Source organism: Anolis carolinensis, chromosome 3 (genome assembly GCF_035594765.1).
Source record: "Anolis carolinensis isolate JA03-04 chromosome 3, rAnoCar3.1.pri, whole genome shotgun sequence".
Taxonomy (NCBI): Eukaryota; Metazoa; Chordata; class Lepidosauria; order Squamata; family Dactyloidae; genus Anolis; species Anolis carolinensis.
The window spans coordinates 96502158-96519423 of NC_085843.1; the positions used below are offsets into that span (position 1 = coordinate 96502158).

General features: G+C 39.8%; 2 protein-coding genes across 5 annotated transcripts in view; one reads left to right on the plus strand and one right to left on the minus strand.

The window, feature by feature from the left end:
• The first annotated feature begins 9543 nt into the window (after positions 1-9543).
• Positions 9544-11770, plus strand: klhl34 (kelch like family member 34). The gene has a single exon (XM_008107316.3). It carries the CDS (start codon positions 9544-9546, stop codon positions 11332-11334), a length of 1791 nt encoding a protein of 596 aa, XP_008105523.2. The 3' UTR covers positions 11335-11770.
• Positions 11771-12853: 1083 nt separating this feature from the next.
• Positions 12854-17266, minus strand: part of cnksr2 (connector enhancer of kinase suppressor of Ras 2) — a 205540-nt gene continuing 201127 nt past the window's right edge. For all 4 annotated transcript variants that reach the window (XM_003218904.4, XM_062977212.1, XM_008107310.3 and 1 more), the window contains one exon: positions 12854-16941. In XM_003218904.4, coding sequence (XP_003218952.1) covers positions 16726-16941 — 216 coding nt within the window. In that variant the 3' untranslated portion in view covers positions 12854-16725. The remainder of the gene's footprint in view (positions 16942-17266) is intronic.

Here is a 17266-nt window from a genome sequence, read left to right on the forward strand (position 1 = left end):
CACAAGACTTTGAATCCTTATAAGATGAAAAGCTACTGTTACCAACTGACAAGACACTTGCAGTAAATTTTCACTACTACTGGAATGTACAGAAGGAAAAAGACACTCCTGTGTCAAGTATCTTAGTTCTAAGGCATAAAAGGCTTCAAGGTTACCTCTGTATTCGAGATAGTATATTGAATTGCACCAAGGTGGTTAAGAGAGTTGGTTTATAACTAGTGGTGTGATAAGACACCACATTACAACTTGAACAAGCATCCCCCGAGAGCTGCCCTTTCATCCATCCTGGGTAGGTTTTCATCCCAGATATTTCTCTACCCTTGATAGAGGCTAATTAGATGAACTCATGCAAATGGATGTGAGGAACTCAGAACAGGTGCAATCTGTTTGGACTTCTTGAATTTCTAGCCATCAATCAGATCGAAAGCACTGTGACACTGTCTGATATATTAATGGTAGGATCCTGTGCATCTCTACCAAAGAGAAAATTCCAGTGAGTCCAGTGAGACTTCTAGAAAAATTTGTTTGTAAGTTTGCATCCTAAGGGTACAGGTTGAGTATCTCTTGTCTGGAATTATATCTTTACCTATGTTGTATTCCAAAATCCAAAAAGAAAAAAGAAAAATCTGAAATATGGAACAATTCTGATGCCAAGCATTTTGGATAAGAGATACTCAACCTATATTGTATCACTCCTTGGAAGGAAATAGGGATGGGGACGGAGGAGGGAAATGACTCATTTGTAACTTTCATCATTCTTAAGTAGCAAAAGATAATTGCACAAGTGGAGGTGAGTCATGATGATAGCTTGATTACCATACTAGGGTTTTTTTTTCATGTTAGGAGTGACTTGAGAAACTGAAAGTCACTTCTGATGTGAGAAAATTGGCCATCTGCAAGGATGTTGCCCAGGGGACGCCCGGATGTTTAGATGTTTTTACCACCCTTGTGGGTGGCTTCTCTCATGTCCCCACTTGGAGCTGGAAATGACAGAGGGAGCTCATCTGTGCTCCCCCTGGGTTGGATTCAAACTGGCAACCTTCAGGTCAGCAACCCAACCTTCAAGTCATCAGTCCTGCCAGCATAAAGGGTTTAACCCACTGTGCCACCGAGGGCTCTATACTGGATGAAAGGCAGATGTAAATTAAATAAATAATAAAAGCATTTAGAAAACAGAGTATCAGTTCACATGTTGGAATCAATCAGACAAACAAATTCCTTTTCTTATTTAGTGGTTTAGTGCAAATGATTATTACGTTTGCTAGCAGTTTAGCTAAACACCCAATTGATGGCATGGACCAGGTTCTGGCATGAAATGGGATTTTTGCCAGCATATTATGAGGGGAACACAGAGTTTCCTGTACAGGGCCAGGCGGCAAAGAATTGCTTTATAGGGAGTTGTCAGATTATATAGCCAAGAGCAGAAACCTGTATAGAAACAAGGGAAATAAAAATGGACCAATCAATGCAGTGAAACTATTCTGAGTATGATTAGATTTGGCTTCAGCCCAGAGCCTTAACAGCATATCTTCTGGGAGATAATCCCTTGATAAATATATTTTATAAAAATGAGAACAATTTATTTCACTTAAATGATAATAACAAATTTTAATCAGCTCAGCCATCAGAGCAATGGTGGCAGAGATGATGAAGCCGGCCAATGGGGCAAATGGGAGAGGGGGAAGGTATGGGGAGAATGTGGAGGAAGCACATTTTACAAGCTAAAATAATAGTTGCTAGAGCCTTGCTTAAATTCAGACTGACAGAGACAGTTTGCTGAAAATTCAACATGCAGCTCCCTCCCGCTTCGCACAATGGCTCCTGGGCACAATTTTCTCCTAGGAACATGAATGCTTCAGTGGTTTCCACCTGCCAGCAGACCATAAACTCTTCATAGACCTTCGCTTTTATGCAGCTCCCAAGAGCCATTAATGCAGGACTTTTGTGACACACCATGTAGTTACTGCTGTTAGCTGTGGATTAAATGGGGTCAGCTAAGAGGAATCATGCGAAGAATTCACCTGAAATAAACCCATCATCCCAGACAAACATCAGACTTAATGTATATCGGACGTGCTTTAGGTAAGATTCAGGAGCTTGGTGTGCTGTCTCTGGAGAGGTCAGTTGGTTAAGCTATTATCTATGTTAGATTGACACAGATTGCACACAAGGTGGAAGTGTTTGTGTGCTTTAGTTCTAAACATACTATAAAGATCACTGAAGTCTAATTGCCATTTATTTCAATGCTTAGGACTGCAGCCTTAAGAAGAGACTATAATCGCTGCATATAATTCGCTGATATGTAAGTGCTCAATTAACATACCCCACCCATAAAAAAAATCCCACATAGTGCCCAAGAATAAATTGAGAGACAAGCCTGCTTTTCAAATTCTCAGAATTTCCCCTTGAGAATGGCACTAGTCATAAAATTATCTCTACAATAAACTGAAAATTAAACTCTCCTGCAACTTCATACTGCTAGTTTCCTCTTTAATTCTCTTGCATTTTTAGTTGTTGCTAATGAGACTGAAAAACAGAACATGTTTCTGATTTTTTTTATAAAGAAAGACCTGTTTCTGAGGAGGGGCTCATTTCTGTGTTCCTCCTATCCTCAGTATCGTGCATATATTTTCCTTCCCCCCCTCGTATTTTAAAGGAGAAAACACAGCTGTAATAAAAAAGGACTTATTCAGAGGAAGCTCCAGATAGCTTTGAGAATGCTTACATCCTTTATCTACATGTGACTACTGAATCATATGCACACATCCATACACATTTTCCCAGCTCCCAAGATAGGGTGATGTGTGCACTTTCTTCACATATCTGTGGAATGGATTCAAACACTCCCAGAGCCACATACAACTCTAAGTAGTTCAGCTCACTACACCTATTTTGAGCAGCAACTCTTACATGGCTCATACATTTGAATGTGGCCAAGATAAGTGCTTTGATGGTGCAATTCTGCATGGCATGGGGTTGGACTGGATGGCCCTTGTGATCTCAGTCAAGTCTGTCTTTCTAAAAACAATGTTGAAAGAGACCACAAGGATCATTTCATAGGCTGGAAGAGGAAGAGTACCGTGTTTGAATTAGGCTTGCCAGATTGAAAACTGGAAAAGGCTCCTGTTCCTTTAATGGTTTAACAGAGAAGGGAATGTCAGCAGGTGATGCTTGGTATCTAATTGAATGACAAGCAAAAGCTGCTGAAATTTCCTCTTTTGCACAACCATTAAAGGTACTGGAGTCCTCTACAGTTTTCGCTCTATATTCCAGTTGGAAGACTTCTGCTCCTCCATATTTAAAAGAACAGTAATAGTTTTGTATAAATGGTCAGAAATAAAGCTAGGTTACAATTTTGCTTTAGAGAGCAAGGCTGAAAGATGTTTCCAAGCCAGGGTCGGTTCAACAGGAGGGTGAGTGAAGCGCCCGCTGTGAGTGCACGTCAAAGGGGGCACTGTTGCCATAGTGCTGGTGTGTGGCGGCAGGGAGGTTAAACAGTAACCAAGAGCCTCCAGGAAAACTAAAAGCATCAGGCAACAGCGACGCCTCGGGCTCCAGCTGCGCTCCTGCCTCACTTTCCCACCTCCCCCCACCGATCCAGGCCCCCTCCCACTGCCTGGTGCTTCTCAGGGGCATCTACATGCAGGATCCAAGGCAGTTTGGCACCACTTTCCCTGCCCCGGGCATCCTGCTCCGCCCCCTTCCCTTCCCAGCTGAGCCCTCTGCAAGGCTCCCTCCCAGCTCTCCTCCCTCCCTCTCTCTCCCTCCCTCTGGACCTCTTTGGCACTGCCTTCGCACCCCGCCTCTTCCCTCTTGCCTCCTGTGCAGCCCTCACCATGCGGCCAGCTGCCCTTTGTCTCCGAATGCTCCCTGTTCTTCGCCCCAGGAAGGCCGAGCATTTACGGCGAGCCTTGGGGGCTGTGAAGGTACTTCTTTCTGACTCCAGGGAGAGAAGGGGCAAGCTACATTGGGCTGAGTTGACAGTGGGGCCTACTTCTCTGGAGGCTTTAAAGCAGGCATGGGCAAACGTTGAGCCCTCCCAATTTTCTAATATTTTTTGTGATTTTTGTAATGTATTATTATTATTATTATTATTATTATTATAATGTAATACAATATAATAATATATAATACTAATATGATATACTGATAATATATTGTATATGCACATAATAGTAATAATAATATTATAATAATGTAATACAATAAACTAATAATACACTATTATAATGGTATTGTGATGTCTCAGAGACCCTCGAATCATGACCCCGCAGCCATTATGGATCAGACTGAAGAGGATATGGGGTTTGTGCCGACTCAGCAAGATTCTGCTCCCTTCCAGATGTCCCCTGTTGACAGTTTTAGCCCACAGTTAATTACAAAAGCCCTTGAAACAGAGCCTGTTTCTCTGGAGAGTGCTCCTTTTGATAGATTGTTTTTGGAAACATTCCGCTCTGAGAAACAGAATAGGAGGAATAGTGCGAGATTAGCAGAGAGAGCAAACGCTAATTAAACCGTTTCCCTTGAGAGTTTCCAGGGAGGTTTGCATCTGGCAAGTTGTTGTCTTCAGTCCGTTTCCCTTGGGAAAAAGTGTTCAAGCACCTGATTTGGGGGGAGATTTGAAGTCCCTTAAAAGTTCTGTGCGCCGGCTGGCCATCGCGGTGTCAACGTGTCAGTTGGGAACCCAACATCGTCTCTAGTTTCTGCGGTGCGCTACTCACGAGTAGACCAGGCGTTGCATCTCATCTCCCTGCCAAGTCTGGACTGCGTTTCAGTTCCACCACGACCAACTTTGCCTTGCCTTGTTATCCTAGCCTCAGACATTGAACCTGGGGCTCTTGAAAGACCTTGCTCTTTTCCCCACTCAAACTGCTTGAAAGTTTGAGTGTGTTTTGGTAATTGGATTTAAAACTTTGAACTCTAATACTGGACATCTAACTACATATTATTGGACTATATTTGACCTTTCTTAACAGGTCTATTGCTGGACTATATCCTCTGCTTGTTTTTGTTTGACTCTTTTATTTCCTTAATAAAGATATTAGATTGTTTATTGGCCTCCGTGTCTGGTTCCCAGTGCTCTCGCAGCTTAGACTTGTCACAGGTATATTATATATTACATGTAATATTACTAATAATAGTATAGTGGTTTAGTACAATATAATCTATAATACTAAAATGCTATACTGTAGGCTGTTAGGAATTGTGGGAGTTGAAGTCCAAAACACCTGGAGGGAAGTCCCAAGTTTGCCCATGCCTGCTTTAAAGCAAAAGCCAGATGGCCACCTGTTGACTGTGTGGATCCTAGAGTGCAGCTTTCTCCCATACTAGGATCCTATGACTCCTTAGGAAATTTATCGGGTTTCCTATCAGTTCGAATACATGCAAATGTGAGTAGATCAATAGGTACTGCTCTGGCAGGAAGGTAATGGTGATCCATGCAGTAATGCTGGCCACATGACCTTGGAGGTGTCTATGGACAACGTTGGCTCTTCAGCTTAGAAATGGAGATAAGCACCAATCCACAGAGTTGGACACAACTAGACTTAATATCAGGGGAAAACCTTTACCTTTTACTTATATTTATTTATTCTGTATGTCACCTTTTCCCCTCTAAAAATGTTCCAAAGCAGACCATAAGCATTAAAATAGCAACAATTTAGAAAATGTGTTAAAAACTAGAAGTTGTGCTATATTAGCATTACTGTTAGGATACTATATTTTATTTTTGATATGACTATTAATGTATACTGTATGTATACCACTTTTTCCCTCTTAAAATATTCCAAAGCAGACTATAAGCATTAAAATAGAATTAAACCTACAAAGGAATCATTAAAACAAATTTAAAATACATGAAACATTACCGAAAACAGATTAATGGTATAAGACACACAAGTGTAAACAAGAGATTTGTTTTTATTTATTTTATTTATTACCCAGAATATCAAGGCAGAATAACCCACAATATCTGCGTTGAACTGGGTTATCTGAGTCCACACTCCCTATATCCCAGTTCAATGTTTTGGTGCTAAATTCGCAAATATAGTAATTCCTACATAACATTACCATGTATTGAACTGCTTTTTCTGTTGATTTGGTGCTTAATTTGTAAAATCCTAATGTAATTTGATGTTTAATAGGCTTTTTCTTAATCCCTCTTTATTATCCAACATTTTTGCTTATCCAACGCTTTTATTTTTCAGTGATTGGGTTTTTTTGGGGGGGGGGGCACCAAAATTCTGTTCGCCTACACTTGAAAATTACCTTGGGCCGGCCCTGTTCCAAGCTAAGCTAAATTTTAAAAAAAAGGAAAGATAGCCTAAAATAGACCTTTTTCCTTCTTCTGGCACACCAATTTATTATGTGTACAGGTGAAACACTGAGACTATTATTGCATGCAAATGGTCTCCAGTCTCTTTGTAGACAGGGCAGACCATTCCATCAAACAGAGGAGGAAATCGTTAACAGGGAGGAGGGAGCAAGCTTGTTTTCTGCTGCCCTGCAAACTAGGACGCGGTACAATGGCTTCAAACTACAGGAAAGGAGATTCCACCTGAACATCAGGAAGAACTTCCTCACTGTGAGGGCTGTTCGGCAGTGGAACTCTCTGCCCCGGACTGTGGTGGAGGCTCCTTCGTTGGAGGCTTTTAAACAGAGGCTGGATTGCCATCTGTCAGGGGTGCTTTGAATGCGATTTCCTGCTTCTTGGCAGGGGGTTGGACTGGATGGCCCATGAGGTCTCTTCCAACTCTACTATTCTATGATTCTATGAACAGTGTTTTTACAAAGATGTGGCTCACTATGAGCAGGATTTACAGCCCAGCTTTGCTTCTCATCTCTTATAGGCTTTTTGCCCCCCACCTCAACCAAAGTGCCATTAACATTAACTGTTTTGGCAACCTGACCATCATTTGGATCTTTAGAGGGACAAGGATGTATTTGCCAACATTTCACATGTGAAATATGTGAGTATGGTCAAAGAGTATGTGGCCAGGCAACAAGAAGGTCAAGTGTATTAAGAAAGAGCTTACAAAACTATTAATTTAAGCAGAGAAACCCTAGAATTTAGGTACTGAGATCAGGAAAGTTTGAAACAGAAAAAAGACCCACCAAAAGTACTTACTGGGAACAGCAAGATTCGTCCACCTCTCCTCTCTTTCCTGTTGAATTGGCTGAGTTCAAACAGCATTTTTACTTTGAATTCAGTTTGAAGAAAATGCAACTGAAACAAAATTAGGGCAAAGGAGAATGTGAGAGGAAAAGAGAAACAATGACATTTAAAGGGAAAGGGGAACAGCAGAGGATTAATGGGACTCTCCTTGCAAAAGGAAGTGGCCCCAGGAGTAGCAACAATTATGATAATGTGTAATGTTTGTAGAACCTTCTACCTCCATAGGAATGAGAAAATGAACAGCACTTCTTATAAAAGTGCCTTCACATAAATGTTGGCTCAAAACCAGTTGCCAATTTTTCAGAATGCAGCTCCTTGCTCAGGGTTTCCAAAATATTACATTTCAGGATTGTCACTGAAGATCTCAGCCTGAATTCTTTCTAAAATCCCAACAAGAGAAGAGCCACTCAATCATTGTTTAAGGATAAACCAACTCTTTATTCATTAGGGCTATTCTAGTGGGGCAGAGCACTGGACAATGGCTCTGGACACCAGGTTAAGTTCCTCAATCAGCTGTGGAAACTCAGTGGGTGACCTTGGGTGAATCACACACCCTCAGTCCCAGAACACACTGTGATAGGTCCCTATAAAACTGAGTGAGAATGGTCTGAAAATATTATATGGAAGAACTGTAAATGTGGAGTTTTTCATGACCATTTGAAAATGGCATAGCCCTGCAACATCATATTACTGTTCTAGTATTTGTTTCTGTTTTAAGAGACAGAATACCGCAGCTATGCATCTTGATTTCTTTACCAACCTTCAGCCAATTCCAACACAACAAAGCAACAGGGAAAACACCAGATCAGAAAAGGGGCATATACTTCTTATCATATGACAAACACATTTACTAAAAAATAGAGATGCATATGCTTGGAACTTAGTTCCTCCTAGGAAATGTGAACACCATGTATTATAAGTGGAGTTACTTTATAAATTACCCAGCCAAAGCAAATGACATAATAAAATATCACAGCCTTTTAATAACTCTGCTAATGAAAGATGAAACTTACCAGTAGGGATGAACAAGAGATTCTCTCTCTAAATATCCCTTTTGTGTTTGAAAATAATGGTTCTCGAGTATGTTTCAACCTTCTTGTTTGAACATCTCCATTATGGTCTCAAAACGAAAGCTGTGAAATAGAACATCTTTCCAATAGATCTCAAGGTACTTAACAAGGAAGTTAGCTTCTAAGATGTCTGACTGCTTTTAGCCTTTCAGAGGAACTGGAAGTTCAAAGCCCCAGGTGATAATAACCAATAATCTTTGACCACTTGTATTTAATTTGGCAACATTTGTTTGGCCAGTTCAAATTCACACTCTCACGAACTTGCCAAAGAAGTTCAAGCTTGCCGCTTATTACCTTGGAACTCAAGTTATGCCAAGATTCCACAATAAACAGCTCTTGCTTTCTATGACATAACTGCAGTTCTATTTTTGCCACACTACTGAAGAAATGTGTTGCCACATGATTTCCATATGGGTCATTCAATGTCAGATAGTTTTTGGCTGGCAGTCCTTGTAACATTACTGCTCTCCTCTGTTGCTCCCTTGGTCTCCTGCCCATCTCAGTTTAACGTTTGGACAGCTATGACAAGGGAGCTAGTGTTTGCCTTCTATTCTGGTCTCTGTGCCTTATGGTGATATCATATGAACTAAACGGGTCCAAAATGCAGGACAGATTAAACCACTGACTAATCCTCATATTTTGCTTGTTTGTCTGCTCCCAGGCTAAAAGGTCTACGTGTTCACAAAGTCCTCCCACTCTAATCTGGAGGTGCTGATTTTATTTTCAGCTGAGATTTCCTATGAAGAGTGATCTCCGTACATGGCTTCTTAGCCCTGGGGGAATAAGGACTAAACTTATCTAAGAGTGAAATACAGAGCTTGGACAAAAGCTCCGGCAAAGTTCAGTCCTCTTTCTGTCTTTCTTCATGCATGATTAGCCACAGAAGACCTATTTAATCTTCTTAAGGAGAAAGAAGAGCCATAAGAAATATCTGAGCTGGCAAAACATCACTTAATGTCATCTATCTCTCAACTCTGTCACCTGATGCTGTCCAAGCAAGTCATCCCATCTCCTGTGGACCATCTATCCTTAAGCAGGAAATGGAGGTGAGAGAAATGAATGCCTGAAGATTGTTACTAGAATTGGCTTTATGAATGAATGCATGAGACAATGTACTAAAAGGAGGCTTAACTGGAGAGGCATGTCAGATTATTAAGTGGGCTCTTCGTCACCAGCTCAAGAAGCTGATGCTTGTTCTTCAAAATCTTCCTTGCACAGTTGACTTAATGCATAACTGCAGCTTCTTCCCTTCCCTTTTTATTGGCTAAAAAAGAGCCTTGGAGCATTTTGCTCTCTACAATGAATTATTTCCTGTCTTACTGCAAAGGACATTGTAGCGCTGTGCTCTCTCAGTATCAAACCCTCCGAGCTGAAGGCTTGCTGTGCGACATTTTATTGAAGGTGAAAGAAAATGAATTCCCGGCCCACAAGTCTCTGCTGGCCTGTTCCAGTGATTACTTCAGGGCCATGTTCAAGAGCTATACCAAAGAATCCAGGGCTGCCATTATTCACCTGCAAGTCATCTCAGCAACTGGTTTGCAACACGTTTTGGATTTCATTTATACTTCTTGGTTGCCTTTGTCTTTTGCCAGTTTGGAAGACACTTTGGAAGCTGTTACTTACTTGCAAGTGACTGAAGCAATTGGCTTGTGCAGCCAATTCCTAGCTAATAATCTGACTCTGGAGAACTGCTGCTTTTCTGCCAACATTGCTGCAAAATTCTATCTTCCAGATGCTTTATCTGCTGCGGAAAAGTATCTAATTTTCAATCTCTGGAAACTCCTGGATTTGGATTTGGCAGGATTGCTAGAACTGAACTTTCACTCTTTGAAGGAAATAGTAAAGTCTCCCGATGTGCCCATGGTGAAAGAGTCAATTTTGCTAGATCTATTACTAAAGTGGCTGAAGTATGACAAATTGAGGTTAACGCACGCAACTAGCATTTTGGAGCATATAAGATATGGTCTCATTCCAGTTGAAGATCTGAGAAAAACCTACACTCAGTCAGAAGTGCCTCTGACAGCTTCCATTAAATGCTTAATTATAAAAGCAATAAATTATCATTCACTCATCTTAAGACAACCTCTCCTTCAAGATACGTACAGCACCATGAGAAATCAGAAAACAAGGATTATCCTGCTTGGAGGTATGATTGAAGATGTAGGGCCCTTCAGGGATGTGGTAGCGTTTGACGTTTACAACCACAAATGGCAAATTTTAACACAAGTACCAGACAGGATGCAAAATCACTGCGTGTGTACAGTTGGTAACTTCCTTTATGTACTAGGCGGGGAGACAGAAAATTCACAGAGTGATTGCCAAAGTCCCTCTTTGATCGTTACAAACAGAGTCCATCGATATGATCCTAGATTTAACAAATGGATACAAATTACTGGGATGCTGGAAAAGCGATGCCTTTTTTCTTGTTGTGTGCTAGAAAACAAGATCCTTGCAATTGGCGGGCAAGGGGAGAATGGATCATTGCATTCTTCCGTTGAAGTCTACAACATTAGCCGAGACACCTGGACAAAAGTTCAAGATTTGCCAAGTAAAATCCATGGTCATGCTGGCACTGTTTGCAAGAACACTGCCTATATATCAGGGGGCAAATACATGGATCATAGTAATACAAGTAAGGATTTATACGCATTGAGTATGATAGAAGGGCAATGGAAAAAGCAAGCCCCAATGAGCATTGCTCGATTTGGGCATCAGATGGCCACAATCCGAGAGTCAATTTTTACATTTTTAGGACTTTATGAACCATTTTCTGAAATTGAAAAATATGACCCTGACCAGAATCAATGGACTCGCTTAAGGCCATTGGTTTATGACCGATTTAGTTATGGCTTAGCAGTAGTGGAGGAAACTGCCCTTCTCATTGGAGGGAAGAAATGGCAAGATTCCCGGGAGATTCCAACTCAGGATGTAGTGGGCTATGATATAGACAATGATTGCTGGGAAGAAATCTGCAAAGCCTCCTTGCCTTGGTATGGATTGCAATGTGCTGTGCTACAACTTTCTGAACTGAAAGAAACGCAGGACATTCAACAACAAAAGAGACCAAATGCTGGGGCTACACCTCACTGAAACATGATCCTTACAGATCATCTAGAAGGGCTTAAAATTATACGGATGTCTCGTAATAAAAAGGCAATAGTTCTTGCTTTTTAAGTGGTGCTGGAATTTCAAACTGGAGACAGTATTTTCAAATGGAAAAGTAAAATAGTTTATCCCCAAAAGCTGTTTCCCTGCTTCCCAGTTTTTATCAGTGAAATTAATGGAGCTGCTGAATCTTACAACAAGAAAGAATGATAGCAGTTCTTTACATTAAATTAAAAGGGAAATATTATCAAAAAGTTTAATTTTAATAGAGATGAATAGCACTTGCACCCACACTCTCTTCAATTATAGCAATTCAGGAAATAAAATCTTGTATTCCAGATCATACTAGTGGGAAAATTTTGGTTTCTCAACATTCCCACAAAGCTACAGAATGCTAATAAAGGCTGATGTATGTATTATATATTATACTTGTTTATTTTGAGAGTTAGTGATACTGCATTAAAAGGCATTTTTGGTTAGATTCAATAATTATAAATGGTCTAATTTTAAGCAACATTGACTAACAGAGTTTACACTATATGATTTCAGTGTGGGAAGAGTGGTATAAATTATATGTTATATGCATTTTAAACTCATTTTACAGGATATCTCCTTTAGTCTTAATGCCACGCAGTATAGATGTTTGGGGAAAGTACATTTAGGGAAAATGAGCAAAATGAATACAGCAGGACTGTTTCAAGCTAGACAATCTTACAAGATGAGGTTGAATGTTTATCTTTAACAGTTCATAACACCGTCTTCACCAAGAAAATGTGCAAGCAAGAGAACTGTTGCATAGCAACAGGTCGTTATGCAAACTGCCTGACAGCTGAGTCCCGAGAACATGCTGGCATGAGCTCACTCTGCCCCAGAATTGCATAGCCAGCCGGATAGAGGAGTTTATGTTCATGCCGGAGTCTCTGCTGGTGTTGTGTTGCAAACTATTTGATCTTTCAAGGGTCTTATGCACAGGGTCTTATGTCCACTGTGGGTGCATCTATACTTTAGAATGAATGCAGTTTGATACCATAGCCCTGGCTCAATGCAATGGAATCATGAGAGTTGTAGTTTTACAAGGTCTTTAGCCTTCTCTGTCAACAAACTACAACTCCCAAATTCCACAGCACTGAGCCATGGCAGTTAAAATGGTGTCAAACTGCAGATTCCACAATTTAGATGAACCCTGTGTTGCATCATTCTTCTCATACAAGGAGACTGCTTCAGTATAAGGCAAAAGACTAAAGTTCATGATTAGATTTTTTTAAAAGGAAATTACACTTCTTCCTAATCAAGGAGCTTCTAATATTGGGTTTTATCTGTTGCCAATTTGCTCTTTCCTCGTCGCTCTATCTTGGTTTGTTGTTGATGATGTAAGATACTGTGTTTTATGGTATTTTATTTTATGGTATAAGCCAACTTATAGGCTCTGTGGGACTATGTGGGAGGGAGAGAAGGAGGGAGGGAGAAACTGAATCTTAGCATCTGAAAGAAATATCATAATTCATTTCAGGGTCAAGCATTTTTATGTGAGAAATATTCAAAATATCACAAATTATAACAAACGAGTCATGCAGTCAATAAATTGTTTATACAAACAGAATCTTGTAGATGATATAAACATTTTCACTGGACCTGGAATTCCATACATATGCATGGTTTGTCATTCAGGTTCAACAGAATACAGATTTACGTAAAATTAGCTTTTAAAAGGCCACTCTCCTGTACAATTGTGCAAAATTTGCAAGACGTTTGCAATCCAAAAATGCAATTGAAAAGAAATGGACTATCCTTTGATTTTAAGCTTAGTCCAAGAGCAGAACACATAATGCTCTTTAAAAGTTTAGAAGTACATTCACTGAGCTGAACAGGTAATAGCTGGAAGCTAGGTTAGAAAGCGCAACTTCTCAAACAGACTCATTTAAAAAGACTTACCTTTTTTCCTTTTGCCCAGGTATCGATCAGCTCATATCTCAACTCCTCACATGTGCAGAAAAGCATTAAGAAGCCACAAGGCGATTTATTTTGTCATGCACAATCATGACAAGAATCAAGTGCTGATAAAAGGGCAAAAACATATGGTTTTGACTTTACTGCGTATATCCCTAGTCAGGCACAGACAGGTTTCATCGCAAATGCTTCAACCTCAGCTGCATTTTCAATTATTAGGAGATTGGCTATATCAGCTTGGGTGTCTCAAGGCCAATTCTGTGACATACGAGGGACCTTCAAAATGCAGTTAATTTCTTGCAATGTGAGAATAAACAGTGAGGAAGGTATTGATGAGTCAACTACAAAGCATCCACAGTTTATCACCTGGAGTATTTCCAGCAAAAGCATCATGAACTTGCTATTTAAGATGCAAGGGCTGGTGCAACTGAGGAATAATCGTGCAATTAATTGCCTTGCCATACTGATCAGTAATGCCAAGGAAACTTCACCCATGCTTTCCTCTTTTATATCACAAACGATTGCTGTTGGGCTTGGAGATGTCACTTTTTGGACTGCAGTTCCCAGAGTCCCCAAGCAAGTGCTGAATGGCTGACTCTTGCAACTGTAGTTCAAACAGAAACATTGTTCAAAACACTGTACTGTACTCCAAAGCAGTACTCCAAAACGAGCCTTGCTATGCTGGCTGGAGGATTCTGGTAACTACAGTCCAAAATACTCTTTGAAGAGAAAGGGCAAAATGTGGGGAACTAGATATGATGCTTGTTTATGCCATGAAACAGTAACTGATGTCAAGGGAGAAGAGCTCTGTCTTAACCTCTCCCCCACTGGGTACATATTAGGTGAAATACACCAATGTTTGATCAAGGCAGTATGCCAATCTTCTCTAACATGACACCTTCCAGATATTTTGGGCATCAGTTCTCATCAGCCCCAGGCCAATGGTAAGCAATTCTGGAAGTTGTAGTCCAAAGCATCTGCAGGACACCAAGAGGATGATGATATCTCCATTATATACTTAGTTTCATGATTGCTGAAGGAAGCAGAAGCCAAAATGTTTTCCTACAGCACAACACAAGATTCAATTAACACCAGTCCTGACACAGTAGCATGGGATCACCACCTCTTATCAATGAGAATTGAGTGATCCCCATTCTCCAAAGCAAACCTTTCACACTACAGTGTAATTTGATACAACAGGCTCCAATTCAAGTATGACTGGGGTCTTAAGTCATTCTGATAGGCAGGCACATACACATACTCAAGAGTTGAGAGCGCCTCTCCCGCTACAGTTTCAAACCAAATATGAGGTAAAATGTTCACTTGACTCTCTGGTCAAGATTATCTTATTATCCTTTTGAAACTAGCTAAACCTGCAGTATTTTGAACTCTAAGAGCTCCCGAATAAAGAATAGAGACATAGCATGGTTACAGATGACCTTTTAAAATCATCCTGCTTCATTCATCAACTTTTATGTGGACCTCTAGATATCATTATCTGCCACTTGCAACCTCCCTTACTTTCCCATGCTTCTTCTGTCTGCTCTTACCATGGAAAAGGGACAGGGGAAGACAAAATGGCTGTATAGTGCCTTCTGATTGCTAGTGTAAGGAGCTCTCCCTTTGGAAAAGCTCAAAAACAAACACGTATTGGTGAGAGGCAGGACTGCACGCTCACACTGAACCACACCTCTAAACAGCAGTATCACTAGTTCAAACCTGAAAGGTTTGTGCTACACCTGCTTCAGAATCTGAAATAACTGGAAATCCGCACTTTAAAATGAAAGGATGAGATAACTGGGGAACAAATGGGAATGCAAGTAGTCTGAGGGGGAAACATCTAGATTTTCAAGAAGGAATGCCTAAGCAAATGGTATGAATAAAATAAAAATACTACTATTGCAGCTTTGCTGGCTACAGTCCAGCTATTTGTAAGTTAATAGACTATATGTGGCATGTTCTTGTTGTCTATTTGTTCAGTTGCTTCCGACTCTTCGTGACCTCATGGACCAGCCCACGCCAGAGTTCCCTGTTAGCCGTGGCCACCCCCAGCTCCTTCAAGGTCAAGCCAGTCACTTCAAGGATACCATCCATCCATCTTGCCCTTGGTCGGCCCCTTTTTCCTTCCATTTTTTTCCAGTATCATGATCTTCTCTGAGCTTTCCTGCCTTCTCATTATGTGGCCAAAGTACTTCAATATGCGGCATATAACTGCAGATATGACTTTCAATATGTTACTTGTTACTGTTCGCAGTTCCTTTTAGTTTAAAATATTCAAATGAACTTCCAAGGAACTCTTTTTTAAAAGTAAAGAATATTTGGTTTATGTGTGAATCTGATACCTTTTGAAATTAATCTTTTGAACCCATGCACTTTACTGATAATTCCGCCCACCAAAAAGGGGTACCTCTAGTATGAGGTGGACAAATGTTTTTAACAAACACTCATACCTCTTCCCTTTCCCTAGAATTGTCAGTATGTTCTCAAAGTTCAAAGCATGAATTGTCTTGAACAGACAATTTCAAAACAGTTAAAATGTTGACTTAAAAGAAAAATTATTCATGCTTTAAGAATAGAAACCCCCCTGTATATAAGTAAGAAGAGGCTGAGAAATGGGTAATTAGATAGTTGAGCTTACATGTGTTAAAATCTGTGTCAAAACCAAAACACAAACAGCCCTTTGTCCTTGACTAATTCTGTGCCATAGATTGTCTGCTAATCATCTTTCAAAAGAATGTAAAATAAACAAAAACAAAGCTTTGACTTTTTAAATATCCAAGCATATTATGAAAGTCCCTTTTTCCTTATTCCCTGACTCTTTTCTTTAAAATGCAGTTCTTATCACAGTACTACACTTTTTATAATTTATGAAAATATCTAAAATATTCCACCAAATATAAAAGTTTAATTATCACGCTGGCCAAAACAAAAGCTGCACTTTGAAAATGTAACTCTTAATAACAGTTATATACTAATAAAATAGGAAACAGCCTGACTTTCTGTAGTAAAACACTGCTCTTATGCCAACTTTCCCTTGAGAAATCAATGTAATCCTCCAAAATACCTATTCTTAAAGTTTTCTTTAAAAAAATTGATAAATACAGTGGTTATGATCGAGAGAAGCTAGATATGTGTTTCTCTTCAGTTTGAAAAGCAGCTTTTCTCTCCAACAATAAGAGTTGTGCATCATGGTCCTCTCCCATGACTCCTCCTTTGGATCATAGTCAGAGTTTGTAAACATAAATTGAACATCAGCAGCATAGAAAATATGTAAGTTTCTATTCACACAATGACCATGGAAATTGCACTGAACTCATATCAGAAACATTAAAATAGATCTCTTGTAGACTGATATAAAATCTACTCTGTGCACTAAAGTAGATCTGGAAAGCTGCAGAGAGTGAAAACAAAAACCTGATATTTTTCTTTTTATACATGCGTTTCAATGTAGGAATGAGTATGCGCTAGAGAGTCTAGAAGTGCATCAACTTCATCAGAGTCATTAGCAGGGTCCTCTGAGAGATTGTTCTGTGAATTATCCAGGAACAGATCAAGATACATTTGTTTCCAGTCTTGAAAGTCTTTAGATGTCAAGTCTGGATTATCCAGAACTTTATCTATGATGGCTACTTCTTCTTCTCTGGCCTGAAAGACATCAAGAAATTGGATTTGAAATGGGCAACAATTAACCTGAGGTGTCTTAGCATTCAATTCCCTTTGAGAACAAAAGAGTGAAACCATTTGTTCTTGTTGAATGCATTTTAAAACACATATCAAAGCACTTTCCTGATAAGAAAACAAGGAGGTTCCTAAATGCTTTTAAAATGAGAACAGACAAACAAGACTCTGTTTTTTATCCTAAATTCATGATTCAATGTAAAGCTGTGGGGGGATGCATCTTATTTGGGAATAACAGAAAAAACAGCTTTTCTAATCAAGTATGTATCTATGCATGAACCAGGAAAAGGGG

Coding starts and splice junctions, on each gene's coding strand:
- klhl34 (XM_008107316.3), top strand. CDS start 9,544: ATGAATTATTTCCTGTCTTACTGCAAAGGACATTGTAGCGCTGTGCTC.